Below are 27328 nucleotides of genomic sequence, written 5' to 3' on the forward strand. Positions count from 1 at the left end.
ACGAGGGTTCCTTCTTCTCCACATCCTTGCCAACACTTGTTGTTTCTTGCCTTTTTTATTTTAGCCAATCCGACAGGTGTAAGGTGATCTCATTGTGGTTTTGTCTTGCATTTCCCAGATGATGAGTGATGTTAAGCATCTTTCCATGTGTCTTTTGGCCATCTGTATGTCTTTGGAAAAAATGTCTGTTCAGGTCCTCTGTTCATTTTTTAAGCGGATTGTTTGGGATTTTTTTGGTGTTGAGTTGCAGAAGTTCTTTATGTTGGACCTTACTTTAAAACCACTAATCAGGGGGACCAAGCAGCATGTGCTTGCACAAGTCCTCTGGCTGAATCTGATGCTCACGCAAGTCCGGGACCGCTGCCCCAAGCCCCCCACTGCATGTAGTGAATCACCTTCTTTCCTGTGCATTTAAGGTGATGCCAATCACGTACCATCCTTAGACGAAATGAAAACATCAAGTCTCAAATCATTTCTTTTTCCAGAGCTTGGATAGCGAATCCCAAATTTAGAAAAGTGCCCTCCGAACATCATATCCCTTAAAAAAATCAATGAATTAAAATTTAAATTAAAAAAATATGTAAACCGTTGTCAGTCACTTGGCCCTTTGCACCCAGCTGCACTCATAATCCTTTCTGTCAATTGGACTATAACTCTCTATTTTCAAACTTTGTATCCCCCCCCTCCGCCCCCACCATCTTGGAAGAAAAACAAAACCCAAGCACTTTTTCCATTATCCTACTGCCTTAGTTCGCTCTTCCCTTATGCAACTAAAAATTCCCAGCATGCAGTCTGAATCAGCTGCTTCCGTTTCCTTACTGTTGAGCCCCTCTGTCATTCTCTGCAATCTTGTTTCTGCTTCCGCCTTTGAAGTGAAATTACTCTGTGAGACAGGCAGCCGTCTCCTCCTTGCGCAATCAGAAGCCTCTTGTGTTTCTGTAAGATTTCCTGCCTTTGATCTACCCAGGGATCTCTTTCCCTGCCTTTTGTGATACACAGCTAGAGCCCTGGTTCTCTGACACCGTAGTGCTGCCTTTCTCTCCCTTCACCTCAGCATTCCCTAAGGTCTGTCCCTTGGAGAGTTCTGGAGGGAACACTGCACACTCTCTCCCCCGCCCCCCACAGCCTCTTAATTCCTCAGGTTTTTTTCCCCCACCTCTCTGCCTTTCTTTCAGTTACAAATATCCCCTCCTTGTTAGTGATTTTCAGCTCTACATCGTCAACGTTGTCTAAATCCGTTACCCATCTAGAATCTCTACCCAGGGCTCCCCCCGTCATTGCACACTCAAAACATTGGAAACAGGATCTGTCAGCCATCTTTTACAAAACAGCTTCTCCCCAAAATGTACCTCTGTCCTCAGAGGATACTCTTCCCTTGATCACCTCATTCACCCTCTTCCCTCTCCCTCTCCTCAGTCTTTCTCGATGTGTGAGTTGTGACATTTCATTACCCCCTCCTCAGCTGACCTCTTGTTTCATTCACCATGTCGGTAACCTGGTTTACGATCCCTCATGTGCACCATGGAAATAACCAGTTCCCTGCTTGCTTCCTTCTAGCCTTTCATACCCTATCGACCAATGCCAGATTACTCCTTCTAGAATATCAATTGAATTATGTCATTTCCTTGATCATTGGCTGCTCACTGCCTGAGGTCGAAATCCACCTGTGGGATTCCAGGGCCACACAGCTTCCTTGAGGAAGCCACCATTTCAGATATCCTGGTCTCATTACGTAGCCCCAGATATACCTCCATGAATCCATATCTTACTTAAGGATTGAAGAACCATCTCAAGTCTTTTTCTTCTACGAGAATACACAGTCCTCATTAATGGCCTATTTTTCTGAGAGTTTACAGGAATTTCCATGTTATTGTCCCTAAAGCTTAAAAATGATTTGGGTTTTATGTAAATGAAAAGGAATGTTCATGAGAAGCCTTACACGGTGTTTGAAACTTAGAAGCATAAGTGTTAGCTTTCTTTCCAATGAGATGGTGACATTCCCAGTTGCGAGGAATACCTTCTTCTTTGTTGTCGCTCTTCTTTGTGTTTTGACACCATCGAAGCAACAGTGAGTAATAGCTGCACGTCACGTGGGCCTGTGATGAAATAACCATGTCTTCACCACCCCTGTTAACCTCTAACTGTGAAAATGCACCCACTGGAACTAAACATCAACCAGAATTTCTATTCCTTCCTTCTTAGGAGAATTTAAGGACAAAGCAAATAAAAGGAAAATTAAATGAAGGGTTACTTAAAAATAATACGTAAATGATTCACAAATAGGAATTTTGGCTGTTGGTTCATCAGGATCCCAGGCTGGTAATTGTTTGCTCAAGTTACACACCAGGAAGATCTAGGCTGGTGAGCTGATAAATGGTCAGTCTAATCTTCAGTTAGCTTTCCCCCGAAGACCCTCGTAGTACATTTTAGACCTTGTTTTCGTCTCCATCCAAACAATCTTACTTTCCTAAAACAAGCACAGTTGTGATCTGCATGGACCCTGGGAGACATGACTAGCTCTCCTGAAGCTGGTAAAACGTTTTCCTCCCTCCATTCCAGAAATACTAGTCAAGTATCTTAAGCAAATGACTTGCTTGTTATAACCACGTTGGGAACAAATTAAAAGGGAATGGCCAGAGAAAAAATAATTTGACTTTTTTTTTCTTTTCTTAAAATAGAAAAAGGTCCTTGAGAGAAGGCTGGCCAATCTCCTTAATTCTGTAAAATAAAAAAAAAAAATCTAATAAATATCTTTATATATGCATATGTACTATAATACACCGTGTGTATATACTCCCATATGTAAGGAAGTACGTCACACATGGAGAAGCGCTCACCAGTGTTTTCCCCACCTCTTCTTACTTCCTGTCTGTGTGATGATGGGCCTGTCAGACTCCCTACAGCTGCTGACCAAACCCATCCCGAGGGGGGAGCTTTGAAGTGCAGACCCTGCAGACAGACAGGTACCAGCGTCTGGAAACTTTCCACATGCAAGTCCTCAGTAGCGCCGGTGACGGCTGGCATGTTTGGATCTGGCTGCAGTGGTTAGTAGAGCTGGAGATTGCAGGAAGAGCGAGGGAAAAATAAAAACAAGCCAGGCAGAATACGGCAGGTGTCATCCCTGCCCCTGGGGGGTCTGCATTTTGCACCACAGGACAGGAGAAAGCGCTGTTCACTGTCGTTCTGCCTTTCAAAGGAGCTTATGTGCCTTTCACCCTGCAATCTTCTAAGAGGGTACCCAAGGAAGAGATTGATGTCGGAGAAGGGGATTAAGGAACGGGAAGACGTGGGTAATTCTGGAAGCATCCTCCTTCCATCTGCCCAAGATAGTTAGGTGTCCCAAAATGCTGATGGAGGAGGACTGAAGAGCTCTACTTCCCACTTTTTCATCCTTAAGAATCTTACATTTTATGGTTTCCTATTTAGCTGTTCGTTTTTACTTGAAAAGGGCAGTGCTTCAGCGGAGACCTAAGGCAAGTGTCATGAGCCCTCTCCTGTTTCTCCCCCTCCTCCTGTCTCGCACATTCGGCTTGGTTTGATTAACTGGTGCAGGAGGCGGGAGGGGCTCGGGGTCCCTGGTGGGAGCAGTCCTCTCGGAGCAGGTGGTTCAGCGCAGTGAGGATCAAAGAACTCAAAGGTGCGAGGCCCCCAACAGCTGCAGGACCTCTTTGATCTTAGGTTGGAGTCTCTTCCCACACAGATCAGCAGTCCCGCTCAAGACAGGAATTTGCCTAACTACCTTTTAGTCTGGTGGTTTACTTACAGGTAGATGAGAATAGCAACAGCCCGATTGAGGGCAGGAGGCACCCCACCTTCGCGGTTGGCTCACGGCTCCCCCAGTCTGCTCTCACCCCCTTATTTCCTGCCGTGTTGACCACGAATGCCCATCCCCTGCTGACCACCCACCCCACACACCACCCACTCCGGGGCTGCTGGTTTCCTCCTCGCCCTGGGAAACCACATGCAGACCTGGTGATTATGTAACCTGGAGGCTGCCTCCTGGCCCCTGGAGTGTCCTCCCTGTGTCTCCACCTCACTGAAGAGTTGGCAGGCGCCGAAGCACAGTCCAAATACCGCCTTCCCCGCCTGGGTCATCTTACCTGCTTCCAGATTTCAGCTCACATGTGTCGAGCACTTTCTGTGCACCAGGCTCGATCAGGTTCCTTCCTTTCCATTGTCGTGTTCACTGATTTCATACTCTTTTCAAGTCTTTTTGCTCAGTTAGTATTTTTAATTGTTTCCTAGTGAAATCGTTAAGTTATTCTTCTCTCATGCCTGCCTAAGAACACGTATCATTTTCTGTTTCTTCTGGACCCTCACCTAAGTGACTTACTAGTAGTTGCGTCACACCCCCGTAACTCATCGGGTAAATTATGTGGGTGTATTGAAATTGACCCTTTCTAATAATCGAATAATGGAACCTAATTTATCAACCATGTTTTGAATCTTAGTGATTAGGTGTATCGTAACAAATAACAAAAATAGTCCGAGATGCCCGTCCGCCCTCTAGTCACTCAATTTATTGGTATTAAAAGATGCGAGAACTCAAAACCTTAAAAAGCAAAAAAGAAAAAATTTTAACCAACCAAGTCTTTTATTATAGAGAGAGTGCTTTACTAATAGTCATTTTAGAGTTATCATGAACTTTCCATTCAGTGTAATATTAAAACGAAGGAGGGAGGGAGGAAAAAAAGAAAAAGAAAAAGCTTTAAAATAGCTAGCTTCGGGATGCCCGGGTGGCTCAATCGGTTAAGCAACTGCCTTCGATTCAGGTCATGATCCTGGGGTCCTGGGATCGAGTCCTGTATCAGGCTCCTTGCTCAGTGGGGAGCCTGCTTCTCCCTCTCCCTCTGCTGCTCCCTCTGCTGCACCCCTCTCTTCTAGTGCTCTCTCTACTTGCTTTCTCTCTCTCTGTTTGTGTCAAATAAATAAATTTTAAAAATCTTTAAAAAACTATCTGGCTCCAGTATGGATAGCCCACTAAAAAGACATAAAAGTATCCCAAATTTCGCTGGTTATAGCTTCCTGTGCTCGGGAACTTAAATTTTTTTTTCCTGCTGAGCTTTCTAGCTTTTCTCTGGAATTTTTAAGGCCTCCTAGCTAGAGCTGTTGTTTCAGCTAAGTGTATCTGCTTCCAAACTATGCTATCATTTCCTTACGTGCTGAACCATTAGCTTCCCTCAGCACTTCTGGTCCCATCAGAAAGTAGAGATACACCTGCCGGAGCACAGTATCTATTTTCTTGCCTTCTCTCCTTCATCCAGCTGGTGCAAGCAGGGAAGCCTTCAGATTCCTTGGAATAAAAACTAGCTATACTTCTGGCACAAGCCAAGTCCACTTTTCTCCGCCTATCTGCATACACAGTCGTGCAGCCTAATGAGGCAAATATAATGTTATTCAAGTATTGCAGATTCTCTTTTTTCAGCTTGCCCAGCAACATTCCACTTTCTGAAATCTACCTCAATAACTTTGCCTCAGGATCTTTAATTACTCTGTAAATATGCTTTGTTCCCTTGATAGCTTTCTAAATATTGATTTTTGAATCTTAATTAATGTTCAGACGATTAATTGAATGTTTGCTGCCCACACTCAGAGAAATGAGAAATTCCGTTGAGCTGCTTGGATTCCTCCTCGCACCATTATAGTGTCTAACTTCATAGAGTTTTGCATTTACGCAAAGCTTGCCCAGGGACGGTCCTACTTGATCATCGTAAAGTTATTTTCAGGTGCAGGTTTTGCTCTGAGCTTGGCATGAGAAATGTGCGTAAATAAAACTAATTTAGGTATGAATGGCCATAGCACAATGAGTTGTTTGCCTGGTATATTTGCAATAATCGTAATTTTTTGAAGTGTGAATATTGGTTCTATACTTGAATAAATTTGGTGCATTAATGAAGACTTTACAGATGTCAGTAATAAAAAAAAAAAACAGACCTCCAAATTTCCCTTATAATTCTCTGCCCCTCCCCTGTCTTATGCTCTCTCTCAAATCAATAAAATCCTTAAGAAAAATTTTAAAAAAAGATGTTTCTGAATTTATAGGTCATTTTAGAGAATGAAAACTTTGTAGTATATTTTAAAAATTATATGTCAAATTATAATCATATCTTTTAAAAAATATTAATGCTTCCCAACTACTTAATAGCTATTTCCCCAGTTGACATCATGTTTTAAAAGAGTTTATCTGCCTACCCCATTCATTGTGTGATTATTGTCTTATTTTCTCATTGGTATTTACTAAGAGCCAAACAAATAATTGCCAATCAGAAGACAAGGGGTTGATGTATTGCCAACAGCACCAGCCCCCATAAAAAGATATACATTTATTTTCTTTTTTTCTTAGGCCAGGTGTCATGATTATGGACGATTTCCAGTATTTTAATCTCCATGACTGGATGCCCTTTACTGATCTAATGGAATTCCTTCATTTATTAATATTCTATTAATACGATGTTTTTTCCATTCCCTTGCCAGTTTGTATTTTAACCGCAATTAGGCAGCCTCTTTTCTGAACATCTACTCTGAGTGTTGCCTGAAGGGACATTGTCTCTGGAGGAGAGGAATTGACTCAGAAAAGGAAACAAATTTATGGCCTTCATAAAGACTCACGGTGCTTTTCTACTTCAGTGGCTGTTTCTCAGGCCTGAAGTGTTTGTTGTATTTGCTGACTCTAGGTGTTCATTTATGTCCTAATGGTTGTTAGGTTGACAGTTACTGGGGATCGGGGGCGAGGCCACAGCAAGTCCAGGCAGCCCTCGTTTTGCCCCCCACCCCCCCAGTTCCCACCCAGCCTCTTCCCCTCCCCCCACTTGCCAATCAAATCTTTCATCTCTTTTCCCTAAACTGAGATCAAATGCTACGTTGTGCTGGTTGAAAATCCCCTTCACACTAGCATGGGGATGTTTGGGTACCGTGCAGAGTTAGGGAACCTCGCATAGCATAGTGTGTTGGGCATAATTTCAGTTCCTCTAGGAAACACAATGCCTTGGAATGTTCATGATGAAATGATACAGATCACTGCCTGTATTGATGGTTAAGCGATAAATGAGAGCCTTGCATAAGAGATCTCGACAGTTCGGTTTCCTTAAACCCACACTTGACATTTCTCTGTAACACGTGGATCACTCTGACTCTAACAAAGGAGGCAAAATCACCTATCATGTCCTGTAACTAAGACTAAATATATAGAGTCGTTGACACAGACCCGTTAATGTACACATCCCAGTTTGTGATGAGGTTATTGCTGAGTTTCGCTTTCTTCATTATTTTCTGGATGTATTTCCACGTTTTTACAATGCATATACATTTCTTTTTAATCGAGAAATAATCATTTATAATAGAAGTCGCAAAAGTACACATATGAGAATCCCGCATATATTCTTGCTATCCCTGAGTAGTTTGATTCGGTTTTATTCAGTATGTCCTGTCTGGCTGAGTACCTGATATTCTAATAATGAGCCCTTATATTTGTGTAGGTCTTGATGACGAGTTTCTCACGTGGGACAAATAACAATACTTAATCAACTTAGTAAAACGGGATAGACAGTTGTATCACAAGGAAATTGTGGGTTAGCTATTTTATCTTGTTTGCCAAGAATTATGTAATTAACAAATAGCAGAAATAAAGCAGTATTTCCAAATCCTAACACAGCTTTCCTTTTTTATATGCAATCATTTCTCCCCCCCCCATGTGTATAGAGTTCTGCTAAATCCCATGAAACATGAAGAAATAGAAGCCCTAGTTCCTGTCATCAAGCAGTTTACAATATAGTTAGGGTACAAAGACATGTGCTGATGGAATTAACTAGTAATTCAATTAATGACACAGAAGTAAAAAGTGACACATAGAAGGTATTCCAGAAATGCTGGAAGGATGCCTGGATCGGTAGGTAGATGGCTGGATGGCTCGGTGGGCAGAAGGGCAGGTGGACTGACAAATTCATTAGAGTTCTAGGGACTAAAAAAGAGAAAAGTTCCTTCATGACAGATGGCTGAGTTTCAGTAAATGTCTATTGACTTTTATTGGACAGAGGCTATTTCAGGAAGAAGATAGACCAGCGAAGCCTTCCAGAACTTAGGAGTAGAATGTGACTGTGCGGAGAGCAGGAGGCAGGGAGTTCCAGGCCAAGGTCTCAGCATGAGCCAAAGGAGTGAAGCAGTAGAGCCAGGTCTGACCGGGAGCTGTAAAGGAATGACCTTTCTAAAGTACAGATTTCGTTGAGGAGGTGGTTTTGCAAGTAGAATGGGACTATATCATAGAGTGTCTTGAATTTCAAGCAGAAGTATTGAAATAATCCATAAGCAAGGGCAGCGACAGACATTTTCGTGTAAAATAATGGTATAAGGAAAATGTGTTAGGCAACAAGTCTGGTAGCAATATGACTTTGTTAAATATAAAGATATGAGACGGTTTAATACAGGGTGGAGATTTTTAAGTGTTCACTGGGATTTTAAAGTATTTTTTAAAAAGAACTACACACGTGTATATTGCTGTATCATCGTTAAAATATTCCTATAGGTAGGAAGCCAACTGAGGATCGCTGGAGGGGAGGGGGTGAAGGGATGGGGTAAAAAGTAATTAATTAATTAATTAATTTTAAAAATATTCCTGTAGGTGATTGGAGTTTCTGAGACCATTATGTCAAGTTAGATTTAGATCAATAGGTATTCTTACCGAGAACCAAAAGATTACAACATTTGAAGACACTGGTAGAAAAGTCTAGAGGCCTCCAAATATTGCATGCATAAAGTTTAATCAATTTTTCATATACTGGAGGAAAGGTAATAATTGTTGTCTTCTGAGACGTTCGGCCTAACTCCTGGATATATCAGAAAACGGGTATTTCTTGCATGTGCGTTCTTGTTGTACCAGGAGTAGGTCTAGACACTGTCCCTTCTCTTTAAACCTATTCATTATCTGACAGAATTGATGAGGTCATCACTTGAAGTCGTTAACAGTTCAGGCCTTGGAGCAAAACTCCATGGGTTAGAATCCAGCTTAACCACTGAATTGCTACTCGGTCTTAGGTCTCTCTCTGTTCCTCAGTGTTCTCGTCCATGAACGATAATCACAATAGCACCAACATCTTAAGATCGTGGAGAGGGTTACATGGAGAAAGACGGTCTAGTGCCTGCCACGTGCTAGTAATCCATAAATGACAGTCCTGTTACTAGTCCTAATACATCATCACTGAATAGGAGACATTCATTTTGTGATCTTGTTGGCTCACATGTGTTGTTGTACTTGTTTTCTTAAATCGAGGCTAGCAAGAACGTTAGGATCCCCCAGGGGTGTGTCTGGGCTCTCTGCCAGAACTCGACATAGAACAGGCTAGGTTGATCTTAACTTCCGTGAAGCTGACCAGCCTCTTGTCTTCCATAGTGAGCCACCTGTATGGATTTGGACTGATGGATGCGGAAGCCATGGTGACGGAAGCCGAGAAGTGGACCACCGTTCCCCAGCAGCACGTGTGCGTGGAGAGCACAGACCGACAAATCAAGTAATGCTTGCGGCAAGCAGACAGCATAGCAGTTTCCTGAAAGAGATCAGGCCGGCACAAGTGCTCCAGACAGCCCTTTGGTGTCCATGGAAGCAAAGCTTGTGTCATTTTGTTCTTTTTTTTTTTTTCTAACGTAATTATAAAATTCTCATAGAATGTCTAGGATGCTAAGCTGTTATTTCCACATAATAGGACCCAAGGATCCTTAAAAGCATCTCTTAACAGGGATTTGAAGGACCCTTCCGGATGGGCATTCTAAAGGTTCCTACTCAGCCAATATTTCTATTTAGTGGTGCAAGTGTTCTCCTTAAGTCAACGTACTCCAAAAAACTAAACCTGATATTCTGAAAACTGAGCTCCATAACGTGTAATTATGAATTATATTTTCAGCATCGTAGATAAAGATAACAATAGGTTGGAAATAAAATGGATAGAAAATAAGAAGTAGGGGGCGTATCTTTCATGTGGTTCAATGACGGTCTCAGAGTGAAATTGAAGCTTTGACCAGGAAGGGAGAGTCAGCCATAGCAACAACAGCAAAAAAAGAAAAAAAAAAAAAAAACTTCAGCCACAGTCTCTGGGGTGGGAAACGAATCACCCCCAACTTGAACTGATGTCCGTGTGACTGGAGCCCAGGGTTCAGTGGGGACAGTGGCACAGGAGGAAGCTAGTGAAGAAGCCTGGAACGTTCAGGCCGGAGGAGGCATGTGCCCCGTGCGTCATAGAGCAAGGACGTGCTAGACCAGGGATTTGAACCGAGGTCACGGTAATCCCCAAGCCTCCCCCGCACAACCGCACCCGCTACCCATAGTCCAGAAGGTGTATTCCGTAGATCAGCAACATCACTGTCACCCAGGAGCTTGAAGAAATGCAAATTCTCGGAGCCCACCTCAGCCTCACTAACTAGGCCTTGCGGGCAGGGGCGCGGCGCCCTGCATTTTAACAAGGTGACACCCTCAAGTTCAATAACTGCTCCCTGCGCAATGATAAAGGAACCTTAATTTCCCCGTTTTCTCTCGCATCTTTCCCACTCTCCAATAACCACGGTTAACCTTGAAGTGACCTTGGATGAGAGCGCTGTGTCGTTTAGGGTCCAGCCCCGGTGGCTTGCGTCACATCGTGTCATCATTCCAAGCCCACAGGTGCGCCCAGCCCAGCCCCGTCGTGCGCTCTGCTCACACTCTGTCTCTCTCCGTTGCAGGACAATTCGGCCCAACAGCGCGGTGCGCTCCATCTACAAAGCCTCGGGCTGCTCCGATAACCCCAACCACCACGTCAACTACCTGGAGCACGTCGTCGTACGCATAACCATCACCCATCCCAGGAGGGGAGACCTGGCCATCTACCTGACCTCGCCCTCGGGAACCAGGTCCCAGCTGTTGGCCAACAGGTACGGTGATGGCCTCTGGCCACTGGCGCGTACAGGCGACCCCAGCACTCAGCTGTCCTGACTCAACCCTAAGAATCAGCTAAGGGGGCACTTAGATGTCAAGATGGGACAGTCTGAGCTCTCACAAATGAGGGCGTGTAGGGGCGCCTGGGTGGCTTAGTTGGCTGAGCGTCTCTTTTTTTTTTTTTTTTTTTTTAAGATTTTATTTATTTGCCAGAGAGAGAGACAGCCAGCGAGAGAGGGAACACAAGCAGGGGGAGTGGGAGAGGAAGTAGCAGGCTTCCAGCAGAGCAGGGAGCCCGATGCGGGGCTCGATCCCAGGACCCCAGGATCATGCCCTGAGCCGAAGGCAGGCACTTAACGACTGAGCCACCCAGGCGCCCCCTGAGCGTCTGACTCTTGATTTCAGCTCTGGTCATGATCTCAAGGTCCTGAGATCAAGTCAGACGTCGGGTGCTCCGCACTCAGCAGGGAGTCTGCTGGAGATTCTCTCTCTCTCTCCCTCCGCCCCTCCCCTCCCTTCTAAAATAAGTAAATAAAAATCTTTTGAAAAATGAGGGCATGGAAAACTGCCTAGAATCTGTGGGCACGGGACAGTGTAGCATTACTCCTCGGGTAATATTGCACTGATGCCACAGACAGATTGAAGGCCACCTGCTGTTGTCTGTCCTCACAAAGAAACGCAGAGCACGAGCTCCTTGGCCTTCGAGATTCTCCCCCGTGCCCTTAAATGTCTGTTGGCATTTGTTAAGATTAACTGAATTCTCTTGCCCAGGCCTAGAACGTTAAAGGAAATTCTGTGTGTTTTAAAACAGGTGTGGGCAAATTTTTTTCTGCGAAGAGCCAGTTAGTAACTGTTTTGAGCTTTGCAGGCCATGTTTCTGTGGTAACCGTTTAGCTCTGTGTCGGAGCACCAAAACCCTAAGTGGTGTGAATGAATGTGCGTGGCTATTTTCCAATAAAACTTTATTTACAGAATCGGGCAGCAGACTGGATTTAGCTTGAAGACTGAGTGTATTTTGCAGACCCCTATTCTAAAGGTTGGCCCTTTAGTCTTTATTGCTCAAGAGGGTACTCAGTTTCTCTTCTTAGCCTCTTGCCTTTTCCCTGCTCCCTCCAAACACTGATCCAGGAGGTAATTGTATTGCCACGATCCTGCTGAAAGGCCAGAATGTTCTAGCACCTGTTTTCTTCTGCTCCATAGGTTTTTGAATGGTTGGAAACATAAGCAGCGAGTAGTTGTCAAAAAGTGGGCCCAGCATGGGGAAGATGTCAGGTTGTCTTATACACTTCTTTCCCTCTATGGTTCTAAAATATAAACTTACAGCCAGAAGCCTCAATGCTTCTTTAATTTGATCTTTTTTTTTTCTCCAAGACGAACATTTAATGGGATCAAAAGTCTTATGGCAAATGGCATATATAGTCCAAATGAAAGCCAACCTTTTATGCAGACGTAGCCACCGGCCCACATAGCCAGGGGACCGTGGCAGTGGTGGTCTTTGTTAGGGCTGACAACAAACCAGCAGGGCTGAAAGGCCAGGGGCTGATGCAGTCCTGCAGAGCCGAAAGCAAGACTGAGCAAAGTGCCAGTTGCTTTGCAAAATCCCCAACTCCATCCGCCCTGGGACTGTGAGAGAGAGAGCAGTAGCATTTCTGGATGATAGTAACTGGGAGTACAGAATCCGAAATCTTTAATTACATTTTCCATCTGTGCTTGGAAGACTTGCGTTCTTTAAAAGCTCACGTCCTCCACGAGGGCATGGGAAAACGTGGGCTTGGTGCTTTCGGAGGCACCGCTTGGCCAGAATAAGTGGATGCAGGTGCAAAGAAGGGAAGGCTGCTTTGGCATCAGACCACTGGACGTGCCACCCGTGCCCTCCTCCCTCTGCACGCAGGGCTCTCAGCTGCTACCTGCCAGATGTTTCTCTGCAGCGGGCGGCGCCTTCCGAGGCACAGTGCCGTGATTAGGAGGTCACACTAGCTGTTGCCACTGAAGCGAGGGAAGCCATTCTTCTCTGTTGTTCTTTCTTTTTCTTCGCCTTTATTCATCTGCGGAAACTTGAAAGAGAATCCAGGTGAAACGCGGAGGCGCAAAGGTTTGCGTACCGCATGTGCGGCTGATGCCCCTCGAGCCGCCTCTGTTGGAGAGAAACAGCCCCTTCACGGTCGCTGTGAGCTGGGAAAACTCAGAGTCCTCCTACTCTCTGGGCTGTTCCTGCCTATTGCAGTATTTCTTGTGAGCCTCCCCCCAGAGGGACTTCAGTGGGGAGACCGGTAAGCAGGCAAGCTGGGCGTCCCGCCACAGGATTTGGCGGATTACCCGCGACGCTGGCTTCCATCAGGCTCACGTGCCCAGCAGCGGACATCTGCTTTGCTCTTTGCAAAGTGCCGAACCCAGCAGTGCTGCTTGACTCGTACCTGAGAAAAGAAACAGGTATTTCAGATGCTCAGTGACCGGCAGTGGTGAAGTTGACCTCAGTCTCCCCCATCAAGACCCCCTGGAAATAAGGCTGCTACCCGGCGTGTGCCTTCTCTGTCTGGAATGTTTTCTTCAAGGGCTGCTCTTTTGTATGTGTTCCCTCTCGGTGCTGAGAGGAAGTAGCCACCCAAAGCAGGTGGACGGACCGGAGGGGCAGAAGGCCTGAGACCCCCCAGAGATGTAAAGGTTGTTATGAATTCATGTTATGTTCCCCAAACACGTCACTCTGAGCAGCTGAGCCCTGAAGCGTCAAACAGTGGCACCCAGTCCCAAAAGCACATAGGCCTTCAAGGCCAGGCTCCCCTGTCCTGGCTGTGCTGGGGGCATCCCTTCCACCGAAGCAGTTAAGGAAAGACAGTTTCGTTTGGCATTGTTTTCCTTCTGGCATATTCTGAACCTCTCCTTTTTTTTTTTTCTTTCTTTTCTTTCTTTCTTTCTTTGTCTCTTTCTTTCTTTCTTTCTTTCTTTCTTTCTTTCTATTTTTTGAAGCTCTCCTTTTATAAGAGGAAATCTCTACTCAGAACCTTTTAGTCTCTGACCTAATGGCCAGGAGTCCTTGTGTCCCCTCACCTTGGCCCTGACTCAAGGCACATTCCCTGGACTGGGAGCTGAGGACAAGCAGCAGAGGAGAGGGGTGGGGACAGGCTCAAGGGAAGGCCTGCTCCCCTCCTGGTGTCCTTCACGTTGGCCTGCAAGGCAATCATCCTTCCTCAAGGAAAGGTGACTAGGTCAAGTTTTGGAAGGAAATTGTGTGTCAGAGATTATTAATGAGAGCAATAAATGGTTACCCGGTTGGACACTTATCTTTCTTTCAAAGAAGTCAAGATTTCTAAGGAGGAACCACATTCAAGTGAAGAATAGTGTGTAGTGGAAAGAGACCTCTAAGGGTCACAACAGGAAGTTTCCTTAGGGAGGGGTCATTTGAGAGGAAGAGGTAGAGCTGAGGTGGCCGAGAGCTCCCCGCGTGTTTCAGTGCTGTTTATCCCCACAACAGAGCAATTCCTTGGGAATCCGTTTTCCGCAAGCTCGCTGAGCACTTGGCCCGTGTGGGCCGTCTGGAACCCCTCAGTGCCTCCCCGTCCCGGCTGACGGGCACTTGCTGGAACTCCCGTGGAGAACAGCTGGTGGAGGAAGAACTTTACCCAAGCATCTGCAGGTGCTGGGCCCTGGAAGGCACTCAGCCGCGTTCAGAGCTAGTCCAACTTGAGCGTGCCCCATTAGCTCAGCGGGCGAGCACCCCTGGCGAGCCAGGTTGATAAGTTAGTGGGTGGGAGCGCTGAGTACACGGAGCGGGCCCGGAATGGGCAAATGGTTAGCTTCTTCTAATCCCTTTGTCTTCTCCTGCCCTCCCAGCCTCCCCGTCCTCCTCTTGGCCTGTGCACCCCGCCTCACAAAAAGCCCAACTGACTAATCGCAGATGATTTACTTCTGGGGAGAATCTGGAGGTCTTGCATTGGCTGGGGCGGGTGGGGGGGAATCTAGGTGGGCTCGGGTTCCTTTAACATGTTTTTGGACAAGGACAACTGTAGATTTTAAGCCTTCTTTTTAGACTACCACGTATTCAAATTCTGCCTGTGTGAAAGTTTTCAAAGAAAAGCTGGTTTCATCAGATTCTTACTTCAGCTGCATTTGTTGGAATTATGAGAAGCGGTCTTTCTCCCCCGACTCTCCCCTTCCCCCCAAGTCAGCGAGTTTGAGATTCAGTGTAGCTGTGTTGGCTCTCTGTTCCAAATTTTGGCTTCTGACTGAAAGCTGAGACTTTGCCTTTCTTTCTAAATTTGATTACAGACGAATATCTCTGCTTCTAATTATGGTCTTAAGTAGAGAGAAGGTACACTTTCGAGTCTGCAAAACCTATAAGCTTCTATAATTAACTGTGTTTAAATGTGGTGTTTATATTTGAGTCATTTCTGTTGCTGCCCAAATGTTCAATGACAGACTATTGACATTTGTAAAGTATCATGGCCCTAGAACTGCATTTGTGGCTTGCAGTAAAAATTACACTTCTGCAGTGGAAATTTTACATTCCAGTAAGGCCTCACCATAAGAACCCTCTTCCTTTCTCCAAAAGAAGGTACAGCCTTTGGAGTTAGAGCTGGGCTCATCTTGATGTCACCAATTTTTACGTTTGACTTTGAAAAGCGAGTCTCTCATCTAGAAAGCAGATGCCGTGGTTAGCGTCTGCCTCACACGGTTGTCCTAAGCATTGAGTAAGATCGCATATAGCAAGTTGTTAGAACACACAGTAAGCACTTCATAACTGCTAACCGTTATTTACACAGTGCTTCTCAAAGCACCTGGTGCCCGACTCCATGAGACACAGACGGCCGGGCCCCTCTCCCAGAGTCTGATCCTGTAGGTCTGGGTGAGGTCCGTGAATTTGCATTTCTAGGAAGCTCGCAGGTGATGTTGAAGCTGCCTGTCCACAGACCCCATTTCCAATAGCACCGATTTTAAAAGATCACCCAGCTTTTCATACAACATTCTTGTTATTTTCGTGTCCTCAAAAGACTTGCGGGCTGAACGCTGCTGGGTGCTGCGCGAGTAATTTACAAAGGCGTCTGTCATCGAAAACAGATACTTAGATAAAAGCCATCCACTCTTAAATGGGACAAATCTGCAAGATTATGTGCGCACACCATAGAGCTACAAGAAGGAATGCGTTTGGGGCCTGGTCAGTAAGAGTATGCAGGTTGAAAGGTTTTTTTTTTTTTTTTTTTCTTAAAAACTCATCTTTTTAGGTATTCCAAACCTCTGGAACTAGTACCTCTCTCTCCACCTTTCTGAGAGAAGTAATTTCGATTAGGAGAGAGAGAAAAACTTAATAGCGTGTTTTAAATACCCTATTTCAGAAGCAAATCATTTAAAACTTGCGAAAGTCAAACAGCTAAAGAAAATCAAAAAACTGAATGACAATTAAGCCAAATGAGCGCTTCAAGCACTCTGTAAGCTCTACGTTACATTGTGATAAAGCACTAAAAAGAAAATAATAATTATTTTAAGAGACCAAGAAAGAAAAAAAGGAAGCTTCTAAAAATATCTGTCCAAAGTCTAATTCTGTAGTGAACATAAATACTGTTTGGGGAGTAGTAGATGATTCTGAAATTAAGATCCACTTACAATTTTAGAAATAATTATAAGATAACACATAGCTGTCAGTGCTTATAAAATGTCTTATTATTTAGTTGCCATAACACCACTGAAGAATGTTGTAGCCTTGACACCTTGGCTAGACTCTTTAAGTGAAAGGGGGAAGAAAGCTTCCACTAATTATATGAGTTATTTCCTGAGTTAATTCCTCAAAAGGATGTACTACACTTAATGGCAGGCTTCCTCCGAAGTAATTTATTTGAAAACCGCTCACAGGGATAGGGCTGTGGGGCACCATTTTAATAACTGGGTGCATAAGTTGTGCTGCCGCGGGCATATATCCTTTCATCGAGCACATGATTGTGAAGTCAACTTTGACGGACAGGGTTTTGCTGCGACAGGAGATAGGGATCAGCCACGGAGGTAATTACTCCAGCCTTCCGCACACTGGCCCTGCTTTGTTGACATTTTATCCATGCTAATAATGTCGGCGTGTGTTGGGTTTCTCCACTGTTGGCCCAGCACAGACGTTCGGACTGGGCACTGCACTTTTCAGTTGATAAAGGGAGACCACACAATTAGAGTCTCTTTAGCTGGTGTCCAGTGGTTTAATACTCGCTTGTCTTGTGCAAGGGTGTTGTTTGCAACACAAATCGAATCTACTGCCGGCGTCACCTTTTGTGATGTATAGATGAGGCAGGGCTGTTCATTATTACGAGGCCCAAAAAATCGGGAATAGTTTAAGTGCTGCATCAGAAGGAACGGGGTGAGATTAGGAACGTGAATGGCCAGCTAGTCGAAACAACAGCAGTCATCAGTGTCGATTTCTTTCCCCATCAACTCTTTTAGCAAAATGCAATGATCGTGTTTGGCTGCATTTTTAATTCCTCTCCTCAACTTTTACGTCCACATGAAATTAATGAGCATTCAGCTCTGCAGAAAGGGAAGAGACTGGGGTGGGAAACCGCTTAGCCGGAGAGACAAAGCCCATTTATATTCGGGCTTTGAAACACTTATTTGAATGCCGATTATGGATATTTCTTCTTGGCACCCAGTTTATGTTTAATTTGGGTTCCAAATGTGATTTAAAAGTGATTGGCAGCAAGGGAATGCTTTTCAAAGGTGGACAGGAAAGGGTGGAAGGGGAGAAACACAGGGGCCGCTAATCCGTCAATCCAAATAATTGACCCGTGAGTAATTAGAAGTTGGCTGGGGTTGTGGAAACAAGACTGGCCCTCATGGGATGGCAGCCTCAAGTCCCCTTTGTAGTTGTTGGACATGAGGCAATGAGCCAAATGCTCTGTCTAAACTGTTTGGGAATTGCTTTTAAGTTTGGCACTCTTGGAAAGGTATTATGTGACAAGTTGCTCTGGTGCCCTCAAATGGCACAATGGCTTCAGCGATCTCGAGCCTAAATCAGAGCTCTGTGGGCTGAGAAGCAGTTCTAGATTGGTTTCTGCCTCCACACATTTCTTTGTCAACATGTGTCTGAGAGGAAGGGCGATTTGAAAAGCCTTCCCCTCCCCTACCGCCGTTTCTGCTTTTCATCCGACATACCCACCCTCTGGGTTTACGAGACAGAGTCTCCGCATGTAAGTCCGTTGTATAATGAGCCAGCGGTTTCTTCCTGGCCAAGTCTGGTTTTAAGCCATAAGCTTATAAACCAAGCCCTGTTGTGGTAGTGCGTGCAAGGTAAGAGCTCTACAAAATGTAGCGTCCCTAATCCCGTGACGCTCTTTAATAGATCTTTTATACTAGGAAGACGTTCAGGTAAGGAGCCACCATTCCCATCCCTGTTACCAGGAGGGTAAGCCGCCGCATCCGCTGTGGTTCTCATTGAAATGCCACACTCCTCTCTTCAGAACGAACCCTTACAGATAGTATAAAGATATTCTAAAAAGAGAAAAACGGGCTTCTCACTCATAGAAGCTTTGAAAATCACTTCTTACCGTTAACCCCTATATGGAAATTAACAAAACATGTTTGAACATCCCAGAGATCTGCGATGCTCTCCAGTAGAGAGCACTGTTCGAGTCTGCCTCTCCCTTTCTCAGATTTTCCCAAATTTTCCGACCATGGGACTCTTGGAGAATGCTGATAAGTACTTGCCCTTTTTCTTCTTCTAAGAGCTGAGGAACATATAGAGGTGATTTTCCTGCTCATTGCGTTTCTCTAGGGAAAACTGCTGAGTGTCCACCGTTTACCTAATACGTTCCAGTTATGCCTACCAACCCTTCAGTTTCAGGATAGAACGATAGAATTCTAGTATATTAAATTATAAGGAGATTAAACTGGTTATTTTTGGTTTCAGAAGGGCACTTTTTCTCCCAATGGGAAGATATACATAGAATGTCAGATTATACCCACCAATTTCCTTGGTGAGCATGAAATTAAAGCAAGGAGAGTTGATTGCATGTTCTGAATAGCCATCAACATGCAGTTGCCATCAACTTTGTCTCCACAGAAGGACAGATAAGTCCCGGTAACTGGACACGGTTGCTCCTAGGACAGTACTAGAGATACTTTTGCCTCTCTGTTTGCCTCTCTCTCAAATTCTTTCTCTAGTTTTATTATTTTTTCAACAAAAATAATAGATGCACATAATTTTTGTAAGTATTCTCAAAAAAAAAAAAAAATCTGTCTCTTGCCCCATCTTTTACTTTTTAACCTTCTAAGTCCCATCTCTATAGGAAAAAAAAAATTTATGTAGGTTCTACATCCAACACGGGGCTTGAACTCATGACTCCAAGATCAAGAGTTGCATGTTCTATTGACTGAGCCAGCCAGGCATCCTTCTATAGAAATCTTCTTACTAGTTCTTTGGGTCGTCAATTCGATATAATGTGTCTAGATCAATGATATCCCTCTTCATATGCTTGTTTCATACATTATCTATTGACATCTTTTTATTCTTAATGAGGATTCTGTTTTCTTCTTTTATTTTCCTTCATATTTTATATCCCTCCAGGTTACATCACAGGAAACAATTCTAGCTATTTCAAGCAGAAAGAGATTTCATATAGGGAATTCGGAGCTTAGAAAGTCATAGAAGAGCTTGAAGAGCAGAACGTAGGCCGGACTTCCAGGCATGACTCCCTGAACTGGTTAAGATGAGTGGCAGGGTCTTTTTACTGAGGCATAATTTACATACAGCACAACTCACTTTTTAACGTGACTAATTTAATGAGTTTTGACAGATATTGTATAACCATACACCATTATTTTCAAGATATAAAACAATTCTATCACCCCCAGAACTTCCACCATGCCGCTTCTTCCCTCCCAGCCCCTGGCATCCACTGATCTGTTTCTGTTTATGTCGCCTTTTCTAGAATGTCATATAAATTGAATCTTACAGCACATAGTCTTTTGTGTCTGACTTCTTTCATTGAGCTTAAATGCTTTTGAAATCAATTCATGTTGTATTTATTAGTAGTACAATAGTTTTTATTACCAGGTAGTATTTTGTCATATGAATATACCAGAATTTGATTACCCATTCACTAGTTGAGGGACATTTTGAGTTGTTAACAGTTTTCAAGCATTACGAATAAAGCTGCTGTGAACATTCATGTGGAGTTCTTTGTGTGAACATATGTTTTCACTTCTCGGGTAAATGTCTGGGAGGGGGATTGTTGAGTTACACGGGAAGAGCTACCAAACTGTTTTCAGAGCAGCCCTACCATTTTGCATTCCCATTAGCGGTATAAGAGAGTTTCAGTTGCTCCACATCTTTAATACTTGGTACTATCATTCTTGTGGGTAGAGTCATAGCCTGGTTTCCCTGGTACCCAAATGTTTACCCCTTCCAGATTTGCTCTTACGAGGCCACCACTGTGCCTGTTTGCCTGGGGTAGAACAATGACACGTGTTTGGGTCAACATCCAGGAGGAAGACAGCCTCCAGTATTGAGCTGAACCTCTGATGGATACAAAAAGATCACTGATCATGGTTTTGACTTGACCTTTACTGGACTCTAAATAACATACAAAACAATGCTTTCTGGTTCTCTCGCAGGCTTTTCGATCATTCTATGGAAGGATTTAAAAACTGGGAGTTCATGACCATTCATTGCTGGGGAGAACGAGCCACCGGTGACTGGATCCTTGAAGTTTACGATACCCCCTCCCAGCTGAGGAACTTCAAGACTCCAGGTAAGAACTCCCTTTTCTATCATCATTTGGTTTACTCTGCAGAAACAAACGACGGTATCTATTTTGGCCTGGGAGTGTTTTTACATTTATATTATCAACATCATCCTTTCTCATGTGATCCTGTACTTTGAGTTATCGGTATGTATTCCAGTTCTCAACGTTACCATCCAAGAGGTAATAATTGAAGGATTAAAGAATAAATGTTTTGATACAAGTACAGGATAAAACGTGGCAGCTATGGATTAATGTTTCAGAATATATGCTCCATATCTCTAACCAGCTTCCCCGGAAGCAAGCCAGCCTCGTCTCCCTGCAGTGGGTTCAACTGCACGGTCGTAAGAGGAGACAGTTTCCTTAGTTATCTGTTCCTCTGAATGTATTCTAAAATTAATTTTCAGGGCACCCAAGACATTGAGCTTGGCCTGTGCCAGCTAAACTGGTTACCAGTAGAGAAATTGAATGATGGTATTCTGCCCCACATGAGCCTAAGAGCTAAGGAACAGGAATGCTTTCTAGATAAGTCAGGTGTGGGAATTACAATGTTAATGGAAGCACTTGGCCTGTCTCCGTCCTCATTAATACATGAAGCTTGTTTGTAACCCAAAGGGAAAGAACAAGTGTAACGGAGCGGGAGACTGAACAGGTTTGCCCAGCAACCTGTGTTATCCACTGTGGAGCCCTACGTGGTACTTGGCTCAGTGGCAGGCAATCCGTTTGACAAGAACCCCAGCTCCCACCCAGCCACGGATACATCTGCAACCATCTAATAAATTCGTGCTTCTCGCTGTTCTCTCTGGGCAGTCCATCTGCAGAAGATCCAGGCCTGAGGGCATTTTTGGACTGACAGATACCCAATTCTAGCCCTCTCCTGAATGCAGAATAAATTAACCCAGACATTCCGTAGTTCATTGTAAGGGTGTGTATTACTCAGATAACCGTGGGCTGTGTGGGGCAAAGGAGGCATCCCGCAGAACACAGGAATGAAGCATGCATTAGCCCTACTCCAGTCAGGGAAAGTTACTCATTCGGAGAGATCCGTGCTTGGCTGCACATTTGGTGATCTCTTCTCCCTAATTCCGTGATGTGGTTCATCTGTGCTGCACAGCAGACCCACGCTCAGGGAGGTTAAAACCAGCATGGTGACAAGGACGCAAGAATCAGGATAAAAGATTCGTTAAAGAGCATCCAGGCCCAGCTCACCTCCAGTCTACATCATGAGCATATTGGGTGGCTCAGATGGTTAAGTGTCTGCCTTTGGCTCCAGTCATGATCCCAGGGTCCTGGGATCGAGCCCCACATTAGGCTCCTGGCTCAGTGAGGAGTCTGCTTCACCCTCTTGCCTCTACTGTTCCTCCTGCTTGTGCTCTCTTGCTCTCTCTGTCAAATAAATAAATGAAATCTTAAAAAGAAAAATTGGTTGCCAAAGTGTGATCGAGAAATCAAATGTTTGTCAACGAGGCAGGATTGATCGAAAACATTAAAATAAAGTAGACACTTTCACTGGTTTCTAGTCTACTTAGACCACAGGAAATTCGTCTCCCTTCCCCTTCTATTTCCAGGCCGTGCTCAGTGCTCACGTGATAGAGACACACTGGTCATGGCACTCAGGGGCAATGGTGACATGGCTGTGCTGCCCAACCCCAGTGGATCCATCAGCAGGTGACAATTCAGGGCTCTTACGTCTCAAGAGATCCCAGGGAAATAATCACTGTCCAAATGTGGCAGTCGTGCACCAAGGGGACAGTGAAATAATCACTGTCCAGTGTGGCTCCCACCAAGTGGGAGCTGCAGCCTGAGGCACAGACATAGGGGTGCACTGTCTGTTGAGACTATACGACAGTTATAAAACGGACTAAAAGTGACTCTGTTCTTCATTGTCACCATGCACCAGCACTTCTAACGAATGTCAGTGATAAAGAGCTCCTCCCACAAGAGCGAGCTGCCCCTAGGGCCACGCTCCTGGTAGACCTGGTATTTATGTGCAAGGGTCAGGGGCCGTGAATGTAATTCCCTCTGCCCTCCCGGAGTTCAGAGCCCCTCCAGAGTTGGTGGTGATCGTCTGTGTGAGAGGCTGTCAGCAGGAGCCCAGATAATCCAGAGTTGTCTCTTTCCCAGCACTGGCTTCTCCTTACGCCATTTAAATGTTCACGTGTAATTCCAGTCGCCCTAGTCATTTTACAGATGTTCTTTTCCTCCAGAACAGAGATACCCTAATGCTCTGACTGGCCTGGGGTCAGGAGGCTTTAAGAGATTCACACAGTCTTTGTTTTTCTTTGTTTTTTTTGGGGGGGGGGTTCTTAAAGATTTTGTTTATTTATTGGAGAGAGAGGAGAGAGAGTACAAGCAGGGGGAGGGGCAGAGAGAGAAGAAGGAGCAGTCTCCCTGCTGAGCAGGGAGCCTGATGTGGGGACCCTGGGATCATGACCCAAGCCGAAGGCAGACACTAAACGACTGAGCCACCCAGGCACCCCACACAGTCTTCAGATAGCCTTCCTTCAACCAACCATCCAGGTTAGCATTAGTCACAACATTGAAAAGGGACTTCTGCTTCTGTGTGTGTGTGTGTGTGTGTGTGTGTGGGTGTGTGTCTGTGTGTGTTTCATTGTTTCTGTGCTGTACAGCCCTATGGAAGGTTTCTCTAATTAGGGGTTTCTTTAGTAAGCTAATAGAAATTCAGTTGGAGATGTAGAATTTTCTAGCCTGATTAAATGGTAGAATCATTCCCCAGTGTAGAGGGTCCTGTTTCCCACCAAGAATGCATGAGGCTTCCTCTTTCCCCACATCTTCAAGAACACTTGTTGTATCTTGTCTTTTTTATGTTAGCGGATCAGACTGGTGTGAGGTGCCAGCTCATTGTGGTTTTGATTTGCATTTCCCTGATGAGTAGTGATGCGGAGCATGTTTCCGTGTGTCCGTTGGCCATATCTGTGTCTTTGGGAAAATGTCTCTCCAGGTTCTCTGCTCATTTTTCATCAGATTGTTTTTTTTGTGTCAGGCTGTATAAGTTCTTTATACATTTTGGGTATTACCCCTTATCACATCTTTCATTTGCAAATATCTTCTATTCACTCGGTTGCCTTTTTGTTTTGTTGATGGTTTCCTTTCCTGTGCAAAAGCTTTTTAGTTGGGTGTAGTCCCAATAGTATATTTTTGCTGCTGTTTCTTTTTCCTAAAGAGACATGTCCATAAATACGTTGCTAAGGGCAATGTTTAAGAAATTACTGACTGTGTCCCTTTCTTCCCCTACCGATCTTCCTAGTTCTTATGTTCCATAGATGAGAAAAACCATATGATAATTGTCGTTCTGTGCTTGACTTATTTCACTTAGAAAGGGGGGGTAATCAGAAGGGGGAATGAAGCATGAGAGACTATGGACTCTGAGAAACACACTGAGGGCTTCAGAGGGGAGAGGGGTAGAGGAAGGGGATAGGCTGGTGATGGGTAGTAAGGAGGGCACGTATTGCATGGTGCACTGGGTGTTATACACAACTAATGAATCATCGAGCTTTACATCAAAAACCAGGGATGTACTGTATGGTGACTAACATATAATAAGAAAACATTAAAAAAGAAAAAGAAATTACTGACTGTGTTTTCTTTTAGGAGTTTCTGGTTTCGGGTCTCACATTTAGGTCTTTCATCCATTTGGGGTTTATTTTTGTGTCTGGGGTAAAGAACGTGGCCCAGTTTCATTCGTTAGCATGCAGCTGTCCAGTTTTTCCCAACACCATTTATTGTGTATTTGTGTTTGTGACAGTCTCAGAAGAGACTGTCTTTTCCCCATTATATATTCTTGACTTCTTTATTGTAGATTAAGGGACTATATAAATGTGGGTTGATTTCTGGGCCCTCTGTTCTATTCCATTGATCTATGTGTCTGGTTTTGTGTTGGTGCCACAGTGTTGTGGTCACTCCAGTTCTGTAGTAGATCTTGAAATCTGCGATGTGATGCCTCCAGCTTTGTTCTTTCTTAGTGTCGCTTTGGCCATTCGGGGTCTTCAGTAGTTTCCCACAAATTTTAGTATTACTTGTATGGACATTTTAACAATATTAATTCTTCTAATGTATGAGCGCGGACCATTTTGCCATTTGGTCATCTTCAATATCTTTCATCGGTGTTTTATAGTTTTTAGACTATAAATCTTTCACCTCCTTGGTTACGTTTATTCCTAGATGTTTTAGTCTTTGTGGTGCAATTGTAAATGGGATTGCTTTCTTAATTTCTTTTTCTGCTACTTCATTATTAATGTATAGAAATACAGCAGATTTCCAAATGTTAATTTTGTATCCTGCAGCATTACTGAATTCATTTGTTCCAGAGTTTTGATGGAGTCTTTAGGGTTTTGTATATATAATGTCATGTCATCTGCAAATAGTGACACTTTTACTTCTTCCTTACCAATTTGTATGCCTTCTATTTCCTTTTCTTGTCTGTTCGCTACAGCTAAAACATCCAGTACCGTGTGTTGACTAAAAGGGGCAAGAGTGGGCATCTTTGTCTTATTTCTGATCTTAGAGGAAAAGCTCTCAGTTTTTCACCCTTGAGTAGGACATTAGCTATGGGTTTGTCATTTATGGCCTTTATTATGTTGAGGTATGTCCTTCCAACCCCACTTTGTTGAGAGTTTTTATGAATGGATGTTGAATTTTGTCAAATGTTTGTTTTGCATCTACTGAGACAATCACATGATTCTTATCCCTGCTTTTCTTAATGTGGTATAGCACACTGATTGATTTGCAGATGGTTTCGTCTCAGAATAAATCCCACTGTGAATGTCCTTTTAAAGTATCATTGAATTTGGTTTGCTGATATTTTGTTGAGGGTTTTTACATCTGTGTTCATCAGGGATTTGGGCCTGTAGTTTTCTGTTTTTGTAGTGTCTTTGGTTTTGGTATCAGGGTAACGCTAGTCTCATAGAATGTCTTTAGAAGCTTTCCTTCCTCTTCTATTTTTTGGAATAGTTTGAGGAAAGTAGGTATTAACCCTTGTTTAAATGTTTGGTGAAATTCATCTGTGAATCCATCTGGTCCTGGACTTTTGTTGTTGGGAGATGTTTTTTTTTTTTTAATGGCTGATTGAATTCCCTTACTTGTAATTAGTCTGTTCAGATTTTCTGTTTCTTCCTGACTCCATTTTGAAAGATTGTATGCTTCTAGGAATTTATCCATTTCATCTAGATTCTCCAATTTTTTGGCATATACTTTTTTGTAGTAGTCTCTTTAATCCTTTGTATTTCTGTGATGTCAGTTGTTACTTCTCTTTCATTTCTGATTTTATTTATTTGGTCCTCTCTTCATTTTTCTTGATGAGTCCGGCTAAAGATTTATCAATTTTGCTTATCTTTTCAAGGAACTCTCTCTTGGTTTCATTGATCTTTTTATTGTTTATTTAGTCTCTGTTTATTTATACCACAGTCTTTATTATTTCCTTCCTTCTACTAGCTTTGGGCTTTGTTTGGTCTTCTTTTTATATTTCCTTTCGGTGTAAGGTTAGATTGTGTTATTTGAAATTTTTCTCATTTGTTGAGGGAGGCCTATATTGCTATAAAATTCCCTCTTAGAACTGCTTTCTCTGTTTCCCAAGGATCTGGGACCATTGTGTTTTCATTTACATTTGTCGCGGTGTATTTTTTTATTAACCCGTTGGTTAATTAGTAGCAGGTTGTTTATCATCCACATGTTTGTGGTTTTTTCCACTCTTCTTCTTGTAATTGATTTCTAGTTTCATACTGTTGTGGTCAGAAAACATGTGATCCATCCTGGAGAATGTTCCATGTACACTTGAAAAGAATGGATATTCTGTTGGTTTTGGACAGACTGTTCTGTATATCTCTCATGTCCATCTGGCCTAATGGGTCATTCAGGGCCCCTGTTTCCTTATTGGTTTTCTGTTTGGACCATCTGTCCATCAGTGTGAGTCTGGGGTTGAAGTCCCCTATTATTATTGTATTACTGTCAATTTCTCCCTTTATGTCTTCTGCTTTGTGAATTGTGTGGCTCCAATGTTGTACATAGATGTTTGCAAGTATTATAGCCTCTTGTCCTCCTTTGTCTCTTGTTATAGTCTTTGTGTTCAAGTCTATTTTGTGTGATATAAATATTGCTACCTTGGCTGTTTTTATTTTGTTTTTTCCTGCTCTTGTTTGCCTGGAATATCATTTTATATCATTTCACTTTCAGTCTGTATGTGCCTTTAGGTCTGAAGTGAGTCTCTTATGGGAAGCATATAGACGGGTCTTGGTTTTTTTAATTCATTCCACTGCCCACTGTCTTTTGATTGGAGTATTTAGACCATTTACATTTAAAATAACTCATTAATAGGTTTGTACTCATTGCCATTGTTAATTGTTTTCTGGTTTTGTTTGTAATTCTTGTTCCTTTCTTTTGCTGTCTTTTCTTGTGATTGATGACTCTTCATAGTGTCATGCTTGACTTTATTTTTTGTGTATCTATTAAAAATTTTTAGTTGGTGTTTACCATGGGGTTCATGTATAACATCTGAAGTATATAGCAATTTATATTAAGTTGAGAATAACTTAAGCTGGAACACATTGTAAAAGACCTTCATTTTTACTCTCCCCTCCACATGTTATGTATATGGTGTCATATTTTACATCTCTATTTTATGATTCCCCTTAACTAATTTTTTATTTTTTTACGTATAATTGACTTTACTACTTCTGTTTTTTAACCTCTGTACTGGCTCCATAAGTAA

The 27328-nt window shown here is 43.5% G+C and overlaps 1 protein-coding gene across 2 annotated transcripts in view; it reads left to right on the top strand.

Annotated features, from left to right (window-relative positions):
- PCSK5 (proprotein convertase subtilisin/kexin type 5) overlaps positions 1–27328 on the top strand; it is a 451769-nt gene that overhangs the window by 242899 nt on the left and 181542 nt on the right. For both annotated transcript variants that reach the window (XM_026518823.4, XM_026518825.4), the window contains exons 11-13: positions 9383–9500; positions 10702–10890; positions 20477–20613. In XM_026518823.4, the coding sequence (XP_026374608.1) occupies positions 9383–9500; positions 10702–10890; positions 20477–20613 (444 nt within the window). The remainder of the gene's footprint in view (positions 1–9382; positions 9501–10701; positions 10891–20476; positions 20614–27328) is intronic.

This window comes from Ursus arctos, unplaced genomic scaffold (genome assembly GCF_023065955.2).
Source record: "Ursus arctos isolate Adak ecotype North America unplaced genomic scaffold, UrsArc2.0 scaffold_33, whole genome shotgun sequence".
Classification (NCBI taxonomy): domain Eukaryota; kingdom Metazoa; phylum Chordata; class Mammalia; order Carnivora; family Ursidae; genus Ursus; species Ursus arctos.